This window comes from Vicugna pacos, chromosome 5, assembly GCF_048564905.1.
Source record: "Vicugna pacos chromosome 5, VicPac4, whole genome shotgun sequence".
Taxonomy (NCBI): domain Eukaryota; kingdom Metazoa; phylum Chordata; class Mammalia; order Artiodactyla; family Camelidae; genus Vicugna; species Vicugna pacos.
This window is the reverse complement of record NC_132991.1, coordinates 66,767,033-66,789,657: the sequence shown is the minus strand read 5'-3', so window position 1 is coordinate 66,789,657 and position 22,625 is coordinate 66,767,033. Positions and strand designations below refer to the sequence as shown.

Genomic DNA, 22,625 nt, shown 5'->3' with positions numbered 1-22,625 from the left:
AAGAAGAGCTAGTCTAATTAATTATGACACTTCTAATTTCAATTAATTTACTATTTTAATGAAGACTTCAACAGGACCTAATGCTTTTTTTCTCCCAGGTGACAGTAAATATTACAGAAATAATGCACTTTACCAGGTAGGTACGGAAGCACAGCTCTTTGGAAAGCCATAGAGTGCAGGCACGTTTACGTGACAGGAGCATTCTCAGCGGGCTTTCTTGTGGCCTCTTAATTTTCCACAAAAATGCACATGGAGTATGAGAGACAGAGGTAAACACACGGTTTACGTGGGAGCGCTCACAGAGGCTTCTCTTTGTGTTTCCCCAGAGACCAAGACATCCGGTTGCACCTAGTTCTGCCTGGTTTGAGTTGCGTCGGCATCAGTTTTGTTCCAATTTTGAAAACTTCAGTTACTATGACCATATTTTGGTTATTGAATATGTTTCTCAGGTTTTAAAAGTAATTAATCTCTAGCTCCTTTATATATTTCACCATATTGAAGGGAATCTGTGAAGGCATTCCTCAAGGATGGTGACAGAAACTAGTCCTGACTCAAAATAGGATCTGCTGCAATTAATTGTAAAAGAGAAGGGAAGGGTTGGCACCAGAGCCTTGCTCCACCACCAGTGTGAAAGGCCCTGGACGAGTAAACCCACAAGTGTTGTGACTTTTCTGCCTATCCAGCCCTTCCAAGGACTAGGAGGCGTATTAAGTTGTGTGATTCAGGGAACATAGCAATTCAAAACCAGATGCTCAGACCACTAAGCCATCCCTTCTGGCACATTGTAAAGCATGCAGTTGTAAATATAGCAGATAATTGAAATTTAGATTTTAGATAAGGGCATTGTTAGCAGCCCTCCTCAAGCTTTCATTGCTTAGAGTCTCAGAAGTTTATTTAACAGTTCATTTTAATGCAGTTACTGTCAAAATTAATTAAGTCTATAAATTTTTTCTTTGTCTTGTATTTTTTAACTCTTTGATGAGGAGAGTATTAATAATAAAAATGAAAGTGTCTGAAATTAAAAGTGCATCCACACTGAAGATGGAAAGTATTCTCTATATGGGGACATAAAATTTTGAGCTCTCCTTTTAGTTTCTTTTAAATTTCGGCTTAAGAAACACATACTTATTTCTTCATTGATTAAAACTGCCACCATCCTTCTTTGTCCATCATATAGTGTACCTGCCATAAATTAGCTGCTTCATTTCTTCTTTTCATGCTAATTAAGTAACAGTCATCCTTGCTTTAAAGTAGGGCATAAATGTGGCTTGTTAAAATCCTGGCAGCCCCGTAGCTAGTTTTCTTTGTTTGTTGTGGGGTTTTTTTTTTTTTAATGTTTCTTTAAGTCATAAACAATGCCATTTGGTCAGTAATTTTCTCCTCTTTCTTCCTGTCTTTAGTATAATGGACAAAAATGGTCACATTTTAGCAGGTTCTTGTCACTTCACAAATATCACCTGTAATGAGATTATTTGAGGAATGAAAGAGATAATCTATTGGAACCATTCCTTACCCAAAGGTAAACAGAGGAAAAAGTAGAAGTCTGTGAAGAGTAGTATTTTGAAAAGACATCATCTTGGAATGAATGTCACCATTTCACCAGTGTTAGTATTAAGTGTTTCAGACAGCTAAGTAGTATCACCAAGGACAACATCATTAAAGAACAAACAACAGCAAAAAAGCTTTACTAGGTTCAAAGTGATACTAATCAAAACAGCTATTCAGGATAGGAATGAGCAGAACTGGTATAGTATCGCTCCACAGCGGTATTGTGTGTTGACTAGAAGCCAGACGTCACAATTGAAGCATGGCTTCAAATGGGACAGTGGAATGATAGGAGGCAGTAGGGTTAGGCCAACTGTTCGCGTCCAGAGCAATTGTATATTGAATGCTATGTTTATGCAGAAATGTCCAGATGAATGTGATTCTAAGAGACCCATCAAGTAAATGGATTGGGCTTTAAAGAGTTTGCAACTGCAAACCAAATGCCTACCAATGAGGCTCTAACTCTTGGGCATTCACCCGTCTTTCCAGTGACAGACCCGCACACTGAGAAGTCATCATTAGTGCCCTAATGGAACCTGAAGGTAATGATAGAAACATATTCAGTGATGCATGAGACAATTGTACAGAGTCAGTTCCTTTAAGGGGAAGGATTAAAATTTGACAGAGTTTGGGCTTAAGTGAAGAAATCAAATTAAGATAAGAAGTCTAGATGTATGAGCACAACAAGCATTGAATTATTCAGATGGACAGGAATAAAATAAGTAGATTGGTACATTGCTTTGTAAAAATAATAGAGTGGAATGTGATAAGCTGGAATTGGGGAATGGCTGAATTGCTTTGAAGGACAGTGGGGAAAAACGCCAACCAGCTGTGTCAGTTTCAAACCATTTGGACTTAACCACAAAAATGCATAAGAAAACTATGTTAATTAAAAATTGACCCTCTGCTGAACACTGGAATTTGACACAACACTGTAAAATGATTATGAATCAATAAAAAATGTAAAAAAAAAATTGACCCTCAAGTTTTATTCTTCTTTAGGCTAAAAGTCTGGCAGTAGAATGGGACAGACTCACATCACATTAACAAAAATTGTTATTGACTCTCACTCTTCCCTTTCTAAGCCTTTTTATGTCTTTCTGCCTCCTGGTCTCAACTTTTTTGTGTTATAAAGGAAGAAAAATCTTTTCCTCTCTAATCTTCTAGAGTTGATGGCTGGAGCCCAAGAATCAACTTGATGAAAGACATATTAACAAGAGAGAAAAACAGGTTTAAATATGTACACATATACACATGCACACAGAGAATTAACAAAGAAAGCCGGCTTGGGGTGGTGGCCAGATGACTGAGGCTTCTGTACCATCCTAGGCTAAACAGGAGAAAAGCTTTGGGCATCCTGGGCTTGAGAAGCAACGTATGGGAAAGTAAGGAGAGAAAATACGTCTTATTATGCAGCTAAGAGTCTTTCAGGTGTTAAGTGTTTGCTCCTGGAGTAGCTGTCTTCATGGTAGGAGGACATCTTTACAAATGGAAATTTTCTTTACAAAAAGGGAGATTTATACTTTACTTTTAGGCAGTTAGGGTCAGGTAAAGAGCTTTTCCTGTGTGGTTTTTAATTGACTTTATCTCAAAATAATCCTTTCACCAAAGTGGCATATTGTGGAGTGGCATCTTCTGGTAGCCTTCAGTGTCAGTAACACAGATTTATCTGTGTAACTGCTGACTTCATGGTACGAAATTTAGGACCACTGTCCTCTACCAGAATCTTTGTGCCCAGCCACAAAACTACGAGCCATCCTGACGAGTACAGCTGGCCACCTGACTGGGGAGAGCAAGGTGAGCCCTGATTCCACGTCTGGCTCCTTTCTCTGGGCACATTAGCCCACTGCTGAATACCCACCACCAAATCACCATACATTTCTGTGTTTGGTGAGATGATGAACCTGAGCCTAAAATCTGGATTCTGCATTTACTGGAACAAAGGATAAGATTAAGTCCATCATTTTGTACAGACTCTTTGTTATCTAGTACACATCCTTCTGCATGCACGTGTTTCAGTCTTCAAGAATGAGTTAAAACCAAGCTCTTTATTTATTGTCATATATGTAATTTGATCATGTCTTAGAAGAAGGTCACCCACAGAAAATTAACCAATATATTTGATAAAATAGACCTTTTATTTTTGTTTCCTGTTGTCATTTCCTTCTGAAGAGCTGTTAAATGCTGTAATTTTAATCTGCTGTAATTGCCTCACAAGTGGATAGGTCATTTGCTGTATTTTGTAGAGGCACATCACCTGAGTGCCCTCAGCTACAGGAGAAGTATTTCCCTTGTAATAAGAAAAGAGAAAGGTTTACATCACCATTCAGTTTAAAAACCCTTGTCTGTCAGGAAGCATGCACTTTTCTATGCAACCTTGATTGTTCATTAGAAGTATGAGGTTTCGTCACTGATTAGACATGGCTGAAGGCTGGGGTGATGGTATTGTGACAGACATCTTAACAGAAATTGGATAAAAGAAAAATCTCTGCTTTGTTCAGGCCAAGAGAAGCTTTGATTAGAAAGATTCTTTCTTTCTTAATTCTTTCTTTTCTTTCTTTTCTTCCTTCCTTCCTTCCTTTCTTTCCTTTCTTTCCTTTCTTGACTCTGTCTTATTATGTTGTTGAATAAGTGATCCATAATACATTTGAAAACTAGCTGCTTGGTTTTTTTAAAACTGGTCCTGTAGTACACATCACTTAGGAAAATATAGCTCAAGGGCCATTCAGATGTTTACAAGTATCAATACATTTGTTGCTGGAGAAAAGGTTCTTATCTCACACGGGAAAAAATTCCAGAGTGAGCCATAGGAAAGCGAAAGTGGATTTATTCAGGCAGATACGCACTCCATAGTCAGAGTGTCGGCTGTCTCAGAAGGCAAGAGGGGTGGCCCTGAGGTGTGGGGGTGCTTAGTTTTTATGGCCTGGGTAATTTCATATGCTAACTAATAAGTGGAAGGATTATTCTATTTAGGGGAAGAGGCGGGGATTTCCAGGAATTGCCCTCCCCCCTCCCACTACCTACCTTTTGGCTGTTTATGATCAGCCTGAGAACTGTCATGGTGCCTGTGGGTGTGACATTTAGCATGCTAATGTATTACAATGAGCTTATAATAAGGCCTAAGGTCTACTGGAAGTCAAATCTTTCACCATCTTGGGCTAAGTGAGTTCTAACCAGTTTATATTCTGTCCTCAATTGCTGTATTATTCTTTTAGTGGTTGTTCCTGCCTCCTTCCCTCCTGTCTCAAATTGACATTTTGCTGAGTGACTAGAAAGATACAATTTCTCCTTTGTTTGTTATTTCTGCATGCAGTTATGAAAAAGTTCACTGTCCTGTGTTTCTATGGAAGGAAGTATGGGGATACAGTCTGGTTCACAATCAGATAACAGGGTAGGTGCATTGATTTGTTCACTGATTCATTCATTCACTAAATCCACTCACTATAAGCTAAGCTGAAATAATTTAAGCGAGGAACCTAAGGTGAACTGACATGGCTTGCTTGCTTCCAACTTTGTAAGGTGGAAGCCATGTCAATTTCCTGATGATTTCAGCTGACCTCTATCAGACAGTGCTTCCCAAGTGTAAGTACTGTGTTCTTGAAGCCTAGTGAATGTGGATGTGGGAGAGGTGGCAGTGATGCACATTCTGTGCAGAAAAGATTTGCCCAGTGATTTTGGGAAAGTCTTTATGACGTTGGTTTGTAGCTCTTTCTTAAGATGAACTAGAACATAAATGACCTGCCAGTTCATCCTCTAGCAGTTTTCATTGCTTCAATTTCTTACCCCACAGAATTGTTCCACTAACTATGTCCATTTGGTGGCTCTGAATGGAATCAAAGATTAATCTGGGGATGATATTTGGATTAAATCATCACTGTTTAATAGGAACAGTTTTAAAAATGTGAATTAAGAAATCTAATCATAATGCACCTTTGCCACATACTTCTAGTAATTATTTGGAGCAGGGGTTGGAGGAAGAAATTTAAGCATTAGAGGCTGAAATTTGCCCATCCCAAAATAGCCAACAAGTGAACAAGTAGTCAAGGATAACAGACCTTTAGCACTTACAGATTCAATATTTGAAATTTCATATATACTGCATGTAAGTCAAAGGTCCAGAGCATGTAATAATTTGTAATTTTGCCACAGCACAATGTGAATCACTCACACTGGGAAGTTCATGTGCAAAAATGACTTAGCTTGTCAGGAAGGCTTCAGAAAAGACCACAGCATTTGCTGACAGATTTTGAAGGGATGTTTGCACTGCACCTCTCCCCTCCCTGGAGGTTCTCAGAAAGTAGATGAGCAGTGTGGTCAGTGAGATCCCCTCCTACATCCACTCAGGCTTTTTATCTGTAGCAGCCACCGCCTGCCCTATTCAGACATTCTCCCTTGTAACAGTCACTTTTGAAGGATGTGTCTGTAACAACGTTTATTATCATTTCTGTACTACAAATCTCACGATTCTGTCAGAGATATGGGCTTGGATTAACAGCTGAATATCAGTTCTTAAGCTTGAGATCACAGTCAAGACTGAGAGATTGGAAAGCCCTGAAGTTTTATGCAGAATTCTGAGTGTGTGTGCATATGTATATTGGTATTGAGAGGGAGACCGTTACTGTCGTTAGTTTACAGGTGAGACTATCATCAAAAAAAAAAGAAGTTAAGAACACTACTTTAGATGGAGATTGGCTAATTTTTGTTAGTGCATTTACTTAACGCATGCTGTGACACATGAGAAGGGACTGAGACTGGAGAAAGGCTAGCAGTGTGCTTGGCATCTGGCTGGTGCTCAGCTGAGTTCAATTGTGGGGCATACAGAAAGTGGACCAGTGGAAAGCCCAGTCGCTACGATCTCCTCTCCAGCCTCTTTGCTTTTCCCTCCCAGAATAAATTCACTAAGATGAAGAATATATGTGTTTTTACCCCCAGTGCTTGGCACAGTGCCCGGCAGAGGGGACTGTCCATATTCATTGCCTGAATAACCCTGTTTTATTCCTGGGTTTCCTGGCCCTAAGTACCTTATCATTTGGTATGTTTTGGTTCTCAGGAGCATCTCCTTGGTAAGTAACCAGGATTCAGCTTAGAACCCCTCCCCTGGCTTCCTGTGTTTGATTTTGCTTTTGGTTACAGTTTCTGAAATAGAAGCAAGAAGGTGCTGAGTGAGGTCAAGGTGCAAGAGGAAGTCATCTGGGATGAGAGTGAGAGATAAGGCACAGAGAGGAGATGAATTGAGCTGACGGGACAGGAGGGAAGGCTGGAGGAGCAGCCTGGAGATTGGTAGATGAAGGCAGAGAGCAGGAAGCGGTGAAACGGGATGCGGCAGGGTCCAAGGGAGGAAGCGAGGGAGTCTCAGTCAAGAAGCAGCTCCAGGATGGGGGTCGGCAGCACAAAGAACATGAGCATGTGGTGTTTCTTAGGGTGGCTGGGGAAGTGGTTTCACCAGGGAAAGTCGGATTTCCTTTAAATCAGCTTGGCAGAGAGAATACTAGAAGCAATTCTTGAACCTGTGAAAGAGTTCCCGGGCATTCTTGAAAAGACTGGGGGCAGAGGGTTTGGAGGCATTTGGAAAGTGATAAACCATTGAGAGATAAAGAGATGTCCAAAGAGGGAAAAACACTGGAAGAAGACAGTTGACCCAGGAGATTTTACTTTATTACCTTGACCTGAGTTTGGATGTAAAGAAGTGACATAAGGGGGAGGGTATAGCTCAAGTGGTAGACAGCGTGCTTAGCATGCACAAGGTGGGTTCGATCCTCAGTGCCTCCTCTAAATATAAATAAATAAATCTTAATACCTCCCCCTTAAAAAAAGAAGAAGAAGAAGAAAGAAAAAAAAATGAGACAGTTGGAAGAAAAGAGGAATATTGAGCAAAAAGTTTCCAAATGGCTGTGCTGCAGTGGTGGGGCCTGGCTCACAGCCCTGCCTCCCCTGGTGGAAGGTCCTGCCGGGACCAGTAGCCTCCAGCCTGCAGGTTCAGGATGTGGAGGTTTCCGTGCGGTAGGGTTCCTTTCCCAGCTGGCAGAGCCTGATGAACTCGAGCTTAGATAGTTTTAAATATTTGTTTAAATACATTTTATAGATAATGAAAGACATTTTAAATTACATAATAATAAAATATAAAAGCATATATAAAGAAACATAACCAGCCGGGTACAAATTGGCACATTCTCTTTTACTTCAGTGATTGCAATCTGTAAATAAAGATCAGCTTTCAGATCTACTTTAAATTCTCTTGCCGGTGATGGTTCCTGCTTACAGCTTTGAATGCAAAGATAGTGCCGGATTCATCTCAGAAACCTACCTCCCGACCCTTGCCATAGTCTTACATGGTGACCCAGCGCGTCAGAGAGGATTCGTTCATGTTGGGATATATTTTGTCCTATCAGATGTTACCTATGTGCCTTGAAGAGAAAGGATTTCTAGGGAAATGATTTCTTTATTCAGTGAACACTTCTCTGAAGTGGAAGACTTGCCACATTTTAGTCCTGTGCAAGGTGATAGGTATTCAAAGATGCAAAAGGTACGTTCCTTGCCTCCAGGATATCAGAACCAAGCCAGGGAGACAGACCCTTGCAGAGCTTCCGTGCAGCACACAGGTGGCCTGAGGAAGGAGACTGAGTGCTCCACAACAGAGCCCCCGTTCTGTGAAAGGAGGGGTGGCTGTTTGCCAGACAAGCAGGAGTGTTCTAGAAAGCTCGCGCGTCTAGACGTTTGCTAAGCATCGGCTCTGTGCCAAGCATTGTTCTGGGCTTTGAGGACATCTGAGTGAACAAGACCCCTGCCCTCGTGGTGCTTGTGTTTTAGCTATTGGTGGCCCAACCAGGGAGCTACTCTTAGAGCAGAGCTCCCCCCACCCCGCAAACACTGTAAAGGGTTTTAAGTAGAATACATTTGTATTTGAATAGAAATGTATGGCGCTTTCCTCACATGATCAGAAGTTCTGGTTTGGCTGTAGCTACTTCTGCAGAACCTCTTCCAACTTTCTGTTGTGTCTCTATACTGAAAAGGAACAAAACCAAAAACAAACCTTCTGCAGACTGCTGCCTGTGACTACAGCTGTTCTCTGCAGGTCAGACCTCTGCACCTTATTTAAAGCTGTTTCCACGTGCCGTTAAAACCCAAGACAGTGCCTCTGGCTCTGGATCACCCCCCGGCTTTTTTCCGACCAGGACTTTCGCCGCCCCTGCTGCTCTTCATTCTTCACATACGTCTTCACACATTGCTTCAAGCGCATCTTAGGTTGTCTGAGACAATCCTTCCCCAAATCGTTTATTTTCAGTAGGTCTTATAAGCGAGTGGGATAATTTTTGAAACCAGAGGCTTCCAGTAAAGGCATCACAAAGGGAAATGCAAGAATGACAAAGTGAATGGCAAAATGATTGTGTAGAAAGATATAAGGAGGCCATAGTAGAGAGACCGGTGCACAGGGCAGAGTGAGGGGGCTTTGGGGCTGGATGAGAAGGGAGTGAAATGCCAACAGATGTAGGAAATAAGACAGACTTGAAAAAGTCCTTGTGCACGGCTTATTCATGGACGAAGATGGGTTGTAAACTTGATTCTCCATCTGATATTTCAAAGGGGTTTTTCACTGCAGACTTTTGGCTTCCTACATTTTGAGAAGTTTTAGAAAGGTCCTCCTAAACTAAGCATACACATAAATCTCTGCTTTTTTTTTTTCTCTGAAACAAGTCCCTACAGATTTAGTTATGGATTCAACATTTTCTTCCACCTACTTTCATAGGGAAAATTTTCGTAGTGCAGACCAACAGAGAAGTGTGCCAGTACCAGTGTGAGTGACATGGATGTGCAAATGGAAAGTAGGCCTTTAATGATGTGTTCTTTTATCTTTACATTCTCCTAACCCAGCCTGGAATTTGTACGCTTTGCTTAAATGCGTGAGGTACGTTTACTAGAGTTAAACTTGATTGAAATATATTTCAGCCGGCAAGAAAAACAGTTAAGCTAGAAAATTTTTGTAACGGCTGAATTACCTCGGCTTCCTCAAGTCTTTTTATAGTTGCCAGCTTTAGGTGATGGTTTGTAGTTAGACGGGAGGCCCTAGCGCCTTCAAACTGTCCGTTTGGACAGACTTGTATTCTGAATATTTGAGAAGTTGATGTAGTTTAGAGAGATTAAATGGAAGAGAAGCAGGTGTTTACAGTACCTTTGATCACTTGTTTTATGATGGGAGCCTGATCTGAGGCAGACCCTTATGGAAGAGTGTGATGTATTATTGTTCAATGTTTTTACCTTTCCCTAGTATACAGCACTGTCTTGTGTGTACCTAAGCACTGGGCGCCAGTGGTTTTGAAGGACTCAATAATACAGAAAACTAGGGCAAATTAGGTGTAACTGGGGAGGGGAAGTAATCCAATTATAAATTGAAGTGGCCACTATCAACATGTTTGTGTCAGTCTTGTATTTGAAAAAAATATGTTTTCCACTTTTCCTTTTCACATTTTTTGCAATGTGTCATATGAGTATGAGTAAGAAACTATAGACATTGAAAGAGTGGCTGCAGGATTGCCTTCTTGAACTTCTGAACTTGCACAGTTCTGAGGACGCAGAAGCAGCCATTTCATTGAACATAATTTGCTTGGGAAGTAGCACACCCATCGGTGTTGGTGTCATGTTGAAAGAGCAACTGAGCAGGTGCAGTGCTGATCTTGACATCAGGGCTGGGTTTGCTTTTTGATGCCTGGGTAGGACTGATCGGTGTGTCTGGTCAACCCGGATCTCACAAACAATGCAATTCCCTCCTTCCTCCAACCTTTCTTTTTTAAACCTACAGCTGTGTTTTGACTGCCTGATACAAGGTTGAGTCAAGGTCACTTTATAATTCTCTTTAAAAAGAAAGAAAAAAGAAGACACAAACAAAAAAATCCCAGCAGGTAGAATGTGTACAGGGTATGCATTTAAAATTTTTATTTTAAAAAAATGTCTTCTCAAATCTAAATCAGAATACTGGGAAATCTTAAAGAACTTTGACCTGTGCTAATTAGAACAATAAAAAGGAAAGGAAATACCCAAGGAAAGATCACAGAGAAACAGAAAAAGAATGAGGAATGGAAGGAGGGTTTTAGTTTTATTTCAAGTATATTTTATCTCATGTCATGCATTTGTTCCCCCAAAGTTACTTAGAATCAGTATGTGAACAAGGTATATAATTATGTCTCTGTGTGAGTTGACTTCTCAAGGGAAGCTTTCAACATTTTTTTTTTCTTTCAAAGGAATAACCACCGCTTTTATCTGTTGAAGGATTTTTATTTTTCATTAGCTGGGATTTACCTGCCTTACTATTTGGTGTCCCTTCACTAAGTTCTGGGACCTTCTATACCTGGAATGGACCTTAGAAATCTTCTTGTCCTCAGTTTACAGCAAATGAAAGAGGGGGCTGGGAGACGAGGTGACATCATTAGGCAAAGCAGTGAGAGAACTTCTGTTAGAACCTGCATCACCTCTGTCCTAGACCAGAACTTAATTTTACTATTATACCTCGGTCTGTCTTACTTTTCTTAAACCTATTAAAACTGTGCAGTGTCTCTGAAACACAAACCAGGTGAAGAGAAGGCCTGGCCACCTCTGAATGTGCTCAGAGTCAGCGGGACCTGGCCTGAGCAGCACGGCACCCACAACTGCACAGCCCCTGTGAGACCGTCAGCTGAAAGATCGTTGACTTTCAGTGTGTTTTTCAAAGTCCAGAATTGTTTAAACTCAGCCCGGTTTTACCCCATAAACATGAAGGTGACTCACCCTGTCACTTGGCAGTGTGTGTGCATAAATGTGTGCACACACACCCCACGAGCCGAAGTTTTGAGCTTAGTTAGATTATTTGTGACCTAATTAAATCTATTCTCAAAAAAAACTTTATTTAAAAGAATGCAATTATTAGCACTCAGTCTCTAGAATAAGGAGACACTTGATAGTTTTTTATATAAATTCTTTTTTGTAATGTTTGATCATGTGATATTGTTTCCTCACACCACTTGTCTAAAATCAGTGGCTAAGAGTAGCCATCACAGGATAACTATATCTAACATGCTTGTGTACAAACCTGCATCTTAGGAGACATGGGTCCTAAGTGATCTTGGTTCTTTTTTTTTTGACCCTTAGTTTCACTTTGAACAAGATATTAAGCTTTTTTTTCCCTTTGAACATGTTCATGTATAAAATTGGGATAGCGTTAAAAAAGTAAAAATTAAATCCAGCAATCCCACTGGCATGTATCCAGAGGGAACTCTAATTCAAAACGATACATGCACCCCCAATGTTCATAGCAGCACTATTAACAGTAGCCAAGACATGGAAGTAACAACAGATGACTGGATGAAGTTGTGGGGGGGGTGTGTGTGTGTGTGTGTGTATATATAAAATGAACTACTACTCAGCCACTACTCAGAATAAAATAATGCCATTTGCAGCAATATAGATGGACCTGTAGATTGTCATTCTAAGTAAAATAAGCCATAAAGAGAAAGAAAAATACCGTATGGTATTAGTTATATACGGAATCTTAAAAAAAAAAAAAGACACACAAATGAACTTATTTACAAAACAAACAGACTCACATCATAGAAAACAAACTTATGGTTACCAGGGAGGAAAAGGGGGGAGGGATAAATTGGGAGTTTGGGATTTGAGGATACTAACTACTATCTATAAAATAGGTAAACAACAAGGGCCTACTGTACAGCACAGGGAACTATATTCATTACCTTGTAATAGCCTATAATGAAAAAGAATATGAAGAGGAATACATACATGTGTGTGTATAACTGACTCACTGTGCTGTACACCTGAAGTCAATACAACATTGTAAACCGACTACACTTCAAAAAAAAAAAAAAGAATTCTGGACTCTGGCTTTGTCACTATCACCGTAAGTAAAAAGGGGTTGTCACCTCACCCTTCTAGGGCTCAGTTTCCTTAGCTATTAAATGAGTGGACTAGACCAGCTTGCCAGCATCATTCATTCCAGGGCGTACTTAACATTGCTCAGGATTTCTGAGGATCTGCACTAGTTACTATAAGGTGGTGCCAATTTCTAGATATATGGATACATAGTCTAATATGTATATAACTATTTACATTTGTTTTTATATACATATGTATGTATATATAAAATCAATTATAGGCATGTTAAATTGCCAGGACTGAAATATTCTGGGGTAGCATCAGTGAAGCCAGTTGAGGGATTTCCCATGGCAAGGCATTGCCCGGGGCCCAGAGAACCTATATTGGGTCAAGCTTGAATAACAGTGTTTGACTACTAAAACGCGTGTCCGTCTCATATGTGTGCTTATCAGATACAGCTTGTTTTTACTTGAGCACAGATATTCTTGTTCTAAAAAGTCAAAACAAATATTCTGAAATTAGGCCCAGAATTTTAATTTTAAAATTTACATGATGTTTATGTATGAGCACCAGGCACCTAACCTGGCATTCACATCTTCTCTGTATAATTTTTCTATCATTCTCACTCTGAAATTCATATGCAATTTCAAAAGAAACTTTTGCAGTTGGCTTTTCAGAATGCAAATCTTGTTATAAAATGCACCTGAGCTTTTGAAACTTAACTCAGTTGCAGTTAAAATTTTGTGGGCAAGTGGTTTCAAATGTGGCTAAAATGCATTGAAGAAGGGGAAAGAAATCAAGGCCATATATTTTCACCTGTAAGTCAAAGGGAGCCCTCTATTGATAAAGAGGCATCTATTTCAGTTCTCATCTGAGAGATGAAGAGCTGAGCTGTAAAGCTGCTTTTAATATTGTTTTATAGCTGTGGTTGACTAGGGAAAAGCAATTTGAACTTCGGTAACATTTTCTTCCAAAAAGTTTCGGGAGTGTTAAGTTTATTTGGAGATACATAAGTTAATGAGGCTACATCATGAATATACTTTCCTGTATGAAATCATTGACTGGTACCCACCGTGAACTGAAACGATAGCCTGATGTCAACACCAGGATCACCCTGGGGAGAATTCTGCCCCGCCTGGTGCTTGGCCCCTTCCAAGCAGCTTGTGAGCACTTGCCATGTGAGCACTGGTGCTAACGAAATGTAAACACCTTTACTTTCCAGCTGCTGCTAATTGGTTTGGGAATATTTATGTAAGTGTTGATTTTAAAGCTAAAAATAGTGCAGTGATGTTTAAATCCAACTCATTCTGGCTGTCAGAAATGCTCCTGTGATCCTGAAAGTGTTGCTAAAAATGTTCCCTTTTTAAAAATTGTAGTAATTAAGCTTGTCTGTTGCGAGAGCCACATATGATCTGTTCCCTGCTCTGATAATCAGAGGGGTAAAGGGCAAGCTTCTTAAAGGTCTCTGCCTGGCTGGCAAGATGCGGCCTCCTGCTGAACTTTGTTAGGGAGCCAAGTGTTGTAATGTGAGCAAAAGGAAGAGACAAAGTAAACTTCAACACAGCTTTATCCTTTTATGTTCTATGCAACTGACTACATCTCTATTTTAAATTAACATTAAAAATAGAAATTAGAGTAATTTTGTCAATAAAATTAAGTATAGAGCTTCTCAAATCATTGTGTTTTCTGGAGGCAAGTTTGAGGATTTGAAATCACATAATTAACATTATCCAAATGTAAGGGTGGAGGAAAAAATGTGATTATTCCGCACCCGTTGTCTATACTTCTAGCTCCTTATAATCAGATTAACTTTTCCCCTTTATTTTCAGATGTACAATTCATGATTTTACAGATTTTTCTCAATTATTTATATAGGCTATGAGGAAAAAAGTATCATTTTCATTTTTAGGTATGTGTGATTTCGTGACTTCATTTCAACAAGTAATTTAGTGAAGGAAAAGCCTAAGTGCTCTTAACTTATTGCTTGTCATGTATTTGGTAATTTTTGAAAAAGTGATTATATGGACCCTGTCAACAAATAAGCTGCCTTTGTCTCTATGTCTTGAAGCACTGCACTGCTACAGTATTGTTGAAGTCAGTTTGGAATTGGTTTTGTGTCCTTGTGGGATGCCCTAAGCATTTGTCTGCCTGCCCCATCTCTAGACAAAATCAAAGAACTCTTTTACTGCAATATATAGAAATGATTTTGACAAGTGACACTGTCCATCAGTTGAGATGATAAACTGTAGTTACTACCCTTTTTGACAGCTGTAGCCAGGCAGAGCTTTTGATGCTACATTTGAAATAGTAGAATCCTTGTCTTAGATATAGAAGTCTGTGAATGTATGTCCTTTAAGTTTGTAGGTATTGACATGATTGCTATAAACCCAAAGTCAGTTCAGAATTACCCTTGAGCAAATTATCACATTGCAGTTGGCCCAATAATGCTTTCAAATTCTAATTGACATTTTCATTTACTAGAAGCATTAAGTATGTTGTTGACATAAATAAAATCTACACTTACTATCTAACTAGAACTAGAAAAAAAATCCTTTTAACCTTGCAGAATGTTGATTTGAACCAGAAAATACGATATTTTCTTACTTTGGCATGGGATCAACAAGAAAATTCCAGCTGGAGTAGGGACCAAATAGTCAAACATAGATAGTTGAAACCTTGTAATAAACATCCCATTTTTTTCTTTGACGTTGTGAAGATACATGTCCATACACAATTATGAAACCAAAGAGAATGTTTATTTTAATAACTGCCACTGTTAGCTGCTCATAGATTAGAAGACTTTATATTGTTAAGATGATAATACTCTCTAAATTGGTCTACAGATTTAATGTGACCCTTATCAAAAGCCAGTTGGTGTTTTTGCAAAAAGTTGTTTCTTGGATTCTAAAATTCATATGAAAATGCAAGGGACCCAGAAGAGCCAAAACAAACTTTAAAAAAAAAAATTGGAGAACTCTCAATTCCTGATTCCAAAATTTTAGTAGAAAGCTAGAATAATTAAGACTGTACAGTACTGGCTTAAGTTTGCAAGTATAGATCAATGGAATAAAATTGAGAGTCCAGAAATAAACCCTTGCACTTTTGGTCAGTTGAGTTTTGATAAGGAGTTTCCCCTAAGTGGGGAAAGAAGAGGTTTTTCAAAAAATGGTGCAGGCACAACTTAATATCCACACGCAAAGAATGAAGTTGGATCCCCTACCTCACACCATGTACAGAAATTAAGTCAAAATGGTAATAGGCCTAGTATAAGAATTAACATTATAAAACTCTCAGAAAAAAATTCAGGAGTAAGTCTTTGTGCCCTTGTGTTAGGCAGTGTTTCTTAGCTATAACACCAAAACACAAGTAACAAAAGAAAAAATAGATGAATTCTTAGCTACAAAACCAAAACACAAGTAACAAAAGAAAAAATAGATAAATTGAAATTCATTCAAGTTAAAAACTTTTGTGCTTCAAAGGATCCATCAAGAAAGTGAAAACACAGCCCATAGAATGGGAGAGCTAAGTGTTCTTAGCAACATTATTCATAATCAGCAAAAGTGGAAACAACCCAAATGCCCATCAAGTGGTCAGTGGTAAAGAGAAAGTGGTATGTCCATACAGTGAAATATTTGGCCATCAAATGGATTGAAATACTGATACATGCCAAGCGTGGAAGGGCCTTGGGAATGTCATGCTGAATGATGGAAGCCACGTATCTTATGGTTCTGTTCATATAAAATGTTCAGAATAGGTAAATCCTTAGAGAAAGAAGGTTGGTTAATGATGGCCAGGGGCTGTGGAAAGGAGGAGAAATGGGGAGCACTGCCTAATGAGTAGGGGGTTTCTTTGGTGGGTTTTGAAATTGTTCTAAAATTAGATAGTGGTGACAGTTGCAAAACTCTAAGTTAAAAAGGACTGAGTTGTACTTTTGGAAAGGGTGAATTTAATGTAATATAAATTATATCTTAATAAAGCTTTTATAAGAGAAAAATAGTGGATCTTAGAGCTCCAGGCAAGCCTTGAGATGATTGCAGCTATTGCCCTGCTGATACCTTGACTGCTGCCCCATGAGACTGTCTACCCCAGGACTGCCCCGCTAAGCCACTTCCAAATCTCCGACAGAAACTTTGAGAAATAGTGTTTACTTTTTTACCCATTTAATTTTGAGGTAATTTATCGCACAGCATTAGGAGACTAATACAGTGCCATTCAGCTTACTTATTCATTAACATTCATTAAGTGAGCTCTGTGCATCATGTACTTAATACAGAGAGGACTAGACACAGCCTCACCCTTCAGAGAGCCCCCTCTTGTGTGGGAGAGAGAGATGAGAAAGTTAACGATTTTGACATACATGCAGTCATCAAATGTTCTGACATGTGTGACAGTTTCAAGTTCACATATTTTGTTAAATTGTCTACGTAAGTATTTTTGTAACTTGCCTGACCCTGTGTCTTTTCTTGGTAAGCATGCATCAAGCCCTTCATAACAATGTGAATATTTGAAAGCTTTCAAAGATGCTATTCTTTTAAGATTTGATGCCTTAAACTAAAAAGTGTTCTTTAACCTTCTGATTTTTCTTCCCTTTCTTTATCCTCATGGAGAGGAGAAAACGAGTAAGTTTCTAAAAATCTAATGTAGATCAAGTCCTTCACAAAACTACCAACTTAGCTAGGTTAAATGTTGCTTATTCAATCTAAAAATGAAATATATTTTTAAAATCATTTACAAGGACAAACTGCTTGAGCTGTGGCTGCGTGTCTTGTTTTCTTTAAAAATATTAATCCAGTTCCTTTATGTCCAACCTTTTAACTCATGTGTTGTAATGTTTTGTTGAAATGGTGCATTTAGAGCCGTGAAACATCATGTGACGTGTTGTTTCAGTGAAGCCTGCATCCTTAGCTGGCACTGCCTGTGACTCTGCTTCTGAAGAGTGGTGTATCTGCAGAATGACTGTTAAAGTCCAGTTACAAAGCCTAACAGAGATGGGTGGGCAGTATAGCTCAGTGGTAGAGATGCTCAGTCGTGCACAAGGTCCTGGGTTCAATCCCCAATGCCTCCATCAAGGGAAAGAAAAAAAAAAAAAAGAAAGAAGAAAGCCTAACAGAGAATTAGTGTCTTAGGTAAATGAGAATTGCTTCTTTTTCAAATCCATTCTTCCTTCTACATCATATCCAACTCAACTTTGTCCTGGAGTGCAGAACCTCTCTGTAAGCAGAAGAATATTTACCATTAAAAAAAAAAAAAAAAGAAGAAAGACCTAGAAAAGATTGCTTTGGCAGTTCAGGGTCTTTTATAGTTCCATATAAATTTTGGAATTGTTTGTTCTAATCTAGTTCTGTGAAAAATGTGAGTATTTTGACAGGGGCTGCATTGGATCTGTAGATTGCTTTGGGTAGCATGGCCATTTTGATAATAGTGATTCTTCCAATCCAAGAGCACAAGATATCTTTCCATTTCTTTGTATCATCTTCAATCTCCTTCATCAGTGTTTTACAGTTTTCAGAGTGTAGATAACCTCCTTGGTTATTTCTAGGTATTTTGTTGTTTTTGTTGCAATAGAAATATTTATACCAGTTACAAAATTCTGGTTTTTGAAGTGGGGGGAAAAAAGTGAATGAAGGGCTGCAAATGGCAAAATATCCTTTTTTATGGGTGAGTTGTATTCCATTGCATATTTATGCTGCATCTTCTTTGTCCATTCATCTATTGATGTGCACTTAGGAAGCTTCCATATCATGGCAATTATAAATAATGTTGCTGTTAGGAGTGGGGTGTATGTATCATTTTGAATTAATTCTTATTTTGTTGTTGGCTTTGTTCCTTTGACAACTATGTAAGTTTAAAAAGCTAAAGCTCTAAACATTCTTAGAAACAATGAACAGTACATATATATAAACTTTTTAAACATGCAGTATATTGTTTGTATGTATTTATATGCAATATATTGTATATATGCAGTCAAACTGTAACAATTCTACCTAATAAAACTGAAAAGAAAAAAAGTGTTTATCATTTTAGAAATTAAATGGTTAATTTTAGTTTCTCTTTGTTGAAGATCATCCTCAAATGAAAGTCTTAAGACAAAGCAAAAACTCCAGATTTCTTTTCCTGCACTATTCCTGTTATACTTTTGACAGGCGTGACCTTGCTAGGCAACTTTTTTTTTCATGGGTTTTGCTTTCTTTTTATTTTTAGTGTCACCGGGAGGGTGCAAGCAAGTACAGTACATTAAAGCTAATACATCACCACCTGTCAATGGCACCTTCCCTTTGGACCCCCTTTTTCGTGCTGATTTCAAACACTCAGTCCCAAAAGCTTATGGTTGAGTAGCAGGAAGCCAAATGATGTATTCCAAAGCTCTTAACATATTGCCTTGTGTAAATGGCCCATTTGAGTATTTCAGAAACCAAATGGGAGAGAAAAGAATATTGAAAGCACTGAAAAGATTAACACCTGTTTCCAGTCTTCAAAGAAATTGGAGCACACTATATATCCGGAGTAAAACCATTTACTCTTTCCTGTTGAGATATTTTATTCAAAAATTTCAATTCCACACACATAGGATCCACATGTTTATGGGTTTGTTTCACTGCAGAATTCCACACAGGACTTAGAAGATGGAGAAGTTATGAATGGTGCACAGACGGAAATATTGACGTCGCCGAAAACTATGGATGGCTTGAGGTACTTTCTTTACGTGAATAAGAATATTTTAATTCAATTTAATGTTTGTATTTTAATGGCTTATGGTTGTTTTTATTTAGGAGGAAAGATCAAGATAAATAGAATACTAGAGTGATACCTAATTCTAAAATTAATTGCTTAATTACTCTTTTCTCTTGTTTTCTTTGTATGATAGGAGAACTTCTTGACAAACATATATACAAATGAGCTTCAATCCTTCCAACTCTTCTGCAACCTGGATTTCTTAATTGCTTTTTTCTTCCCTTTGAACAACATTTCAGAGTTCACTGTGGTTGAGTATTTTACTTAGACGTTAGCTCTTTGAACATTGCTTTGCATTGTGTTTTTAACAATCTTGCAATATTTCACCCTATGTATATAAAATAAATCTAGCCTATCAAACAGGATTTTCCGTGTTTTTAATGTAAGTAACTCATTATAGGAAGTCAGCTGTTCTCATGTTTACCGGTACTTCCTTTGCTCAGTGTTAACTTCCAGTTCATCCTTAGCTACTCCCTGGGTCCAAATCCCAACTGCTGCTTACTAGTCTAGGAGCTTAGGCAGGTTGCTCATCAGTCTTTGCCTTGGTTTCTGGTCTGTAAAATGGAAATAATGTTGAAACCTTCTTCAGAGGGCTGAGATGAGGACGAAATTATTTAACATATATAAAGCACTTTGAACAGTGCCTGAGTCAGAGTAAGCCCTGTGAGTACTTGCTGCCGCCGCTCATACTGTTACCATCATCATCTCTCTTGTTATTAGCATCATCGTCAATATCATCATTTTTAAAGCTGCTTCAAATTTTGTGTAAGTCATTTCCTATTTACTAGATTGTTGTCTTCAGCACTAGAAGGTGATGATTCTCAGGCTGACAGTCATCCATTTATTCACTGAGTCAGTGTACCCCTTTCACTCAGTCCAGTTAGTAACAGGCGCCTAGCATGTTACGTGAAATGAGCTTTAAAAAAATGTGATCATCTTTTATCACTCTGCTATACTGCGTGGATTGTCCTTAAGTTTATAATTTATGGCCCTATGGCATAGTTACTCATTCTTTAGATTGTTTCTTTGATTAATGAGCTGCATAATATTAAAAATTTGGTGCAGAAAATCTCCAGGGCACTCTCTTTTTAGAAGTTTGATAAGGCTGTTTTGGGAGGTAAGTGTAATGAATGTAATACTCTTAATTCTGTTTGCCTTTCATTTCACTTTATTTTAATGTCAGCTTTTTGAAAAGTTTGCTGACATCTTGGCTAAGTATTATGTGGGTAGTTGTTAGAGAGTGAACAGTTGTTTGCTTTATGGCTGCATGGACAAATTAGCTAAACTTTCTCTGGATATAAGGAGTTCAAAGAAATGGAGTATAAGAATTTTTTAAAATATTATTATTTAGTTAAAATACATCTGTGTTTATGTGTAATTTTATTATCAAAACAGACTTTTTGCATGAGTTTTATTAGCACCTTGAGCAGGCTAAGGAGGTGTGACTCAGAATGATTGACTTCTAGAGACCCAAACTATATCCACCACCCTTGTCTCCAGGTCCTCTGACTCTGGCGTTACCTGTTGTGCACACCTTCCCTGATTCCTTGGTGTTTTATTTCATGCAGTGTTACCAGGGCTAGGAAACCTCACTGGTGCTCGCCACGTTTGAGGCCAAGTTTAGAAAGTAGAGTGAGTGCAAACTCCGTTACTTGCAGATGCGGGGTGGGAGAAGGATGCGAAGCATTTTAACAGCGTGGAAAGCAGAGCTGGGGGTAGGGTGCAGGAAGCTCAGAGACTGCAGTTCCAGGAGAGGACATTGATTCTAGCTGATATGGGATGAGGAAGACACACCCTAGGGAAAATAGGAAGCCACTTACTGCTGAGCTGTGCGGTCACTTTTTCTCCTGGGGCAAGGAGGGTCTGATACCACCCCGAGAGCGTGGTCCAAGAATAGAACTCTGGGCTTACTTCCATGTAGGTGGCATGGAAGCTAAGGAACGTGTTACAGAATCCATCTTGAAATGTCTTGAACCTGTCCTGATGTTTTAATTCCCATAGTTATTGCTCAAGCCTTTGTTACTTTTCTGTCAGACTACTGTAATAACCTAACTTCTCCTGAGCATCAATCTCTCCTTTTCTAATTGATCCCACGTATCACTACTAGATAATTTTTAAACCACAGCATTTATCAGAGCATTCCTTAGTTCTAAAACTTAAGTCCTGAGTTTGAGCACTACCTGTGTAACCTTGGACTAATTATATAACCTCTTTAAAGTGTTTTTTTTTTCCCCCTGTGGAAAACGGGCAGTTGCACTAGCATAATACTAAATGAAAGACTGGATAAACACTCATTGCTATTTCAATTGTCATTATCACACGTACAACAGTTTATTATAACTATTTGTCATTTTCCCAAACAAGACTGTGATTCCCCCAACGGATTCCCGAAACCTAATACAGATCTTGGAACATAATAGTGGCATATTTGTTGAATGGATAACTGGATAAAACACAGTGCTTCATAAAACATAACTGTTAACTGCTCACCCATAATTAACATAAATATTTATATTTAAGGAAAAATAACATTTAGAGGGAGTTCTCCAAATAGCCATACAAGACGCATCTCCTGTGAAGTTCTTCTCAGTTTACTTTGATCTTAAGAAGACAGTGAAGCAAGAGGTTGCTCTTGGGTGTTTCTTTTTTAAAACAAAATTACACCTTAAGGTTCTCTTTAAATAGCAAGTAATATGTGCAAAAGACCTTCACCTCATGCCTAGTTTCTCTCTCATTCCTGACCTCACCTTATTCCAGACTTGCCTTTTTCCCCAGGCTTAAAACTGTTACCATTTTTTATCCCATCTTCTCATTTGCCTCTGGTATCTGTTCATTTGGCAAATTATTGACGGAGTCCATCTCACAGTACCTTGAATCTCCCCCATGTTTTCATGCTTTATATGTAGCTATAATCATTACTCAAGCCTGTTACCTGTTGGATGACATTATTGCAATGATTTACTAATTCCTTGTTCAAGTATCAATTTCTGTCTTTCTCATTTCTAGTTGATCCCGCACATCCCTGCCAGGTAAAATATTTCTAAACCACAACATTTATCACAGTGCTCCTCAGTTCCAAGACCTATAATGATTCCATTTTCTACAAAATTAACCATGATTTTTTTTTTCCATTTTGGAGTTTGACATATCACACTGAGGTTTGATCTCAAGATGATGGTTCAACCTTATCTCCTCAATATCTTCCCCTCTCTTCTCCTCCCTTCCTCCCCCTTCCTTCTCTCTTTAATATTACATCCAATCAGCGTGTCCACAAACCATCCTGGTTCAGTCTCTCAGAGAAGTTTTCTCTCCTATGCATGCCTCTCCAGCTTCTTCCCAGCTTTTCTGATTGAAGATCCATTTGCCCTTCTCAGTTCCCTCTGAAATCCCACTCCTTTGAGAAGATTTTTCTGATTCCAGCTCCCCTTCCCGATCCTGTATCCTCTTCCTCTGAACCTCATCAGAAAGTACCTCTGCTCTGAAATTCAAGT

The 22,625-nt window shown here is 38.7% G+C and overlaps 1 protein-coding gene across 7 annotated transcripts in view; it reads left to right on the top strand.

The window, feature by feature from the left end:
- Positions 1-22,625, top strand: part of PARD3B (par-3 family cell polarity regulator beta) — a 948,983-nt gene that overhangs the window by 460,401 nt on the left and 465,957 nt on the right. For all 7 annotated transcript variants that reach the window (XM_072961414.1, XM_072961413.1, XM_072961408.1 and 4 more), the window contains one exon: positions 19,004-19,092. In XM_072961414.1, coding sequence (XP_072817515.1) covers positions 19,004-19,092 — 89 coding nt within the window. The remainder of the gene's footprint in view (positions 1-19,003; positions 19,093-22,625) is intronic.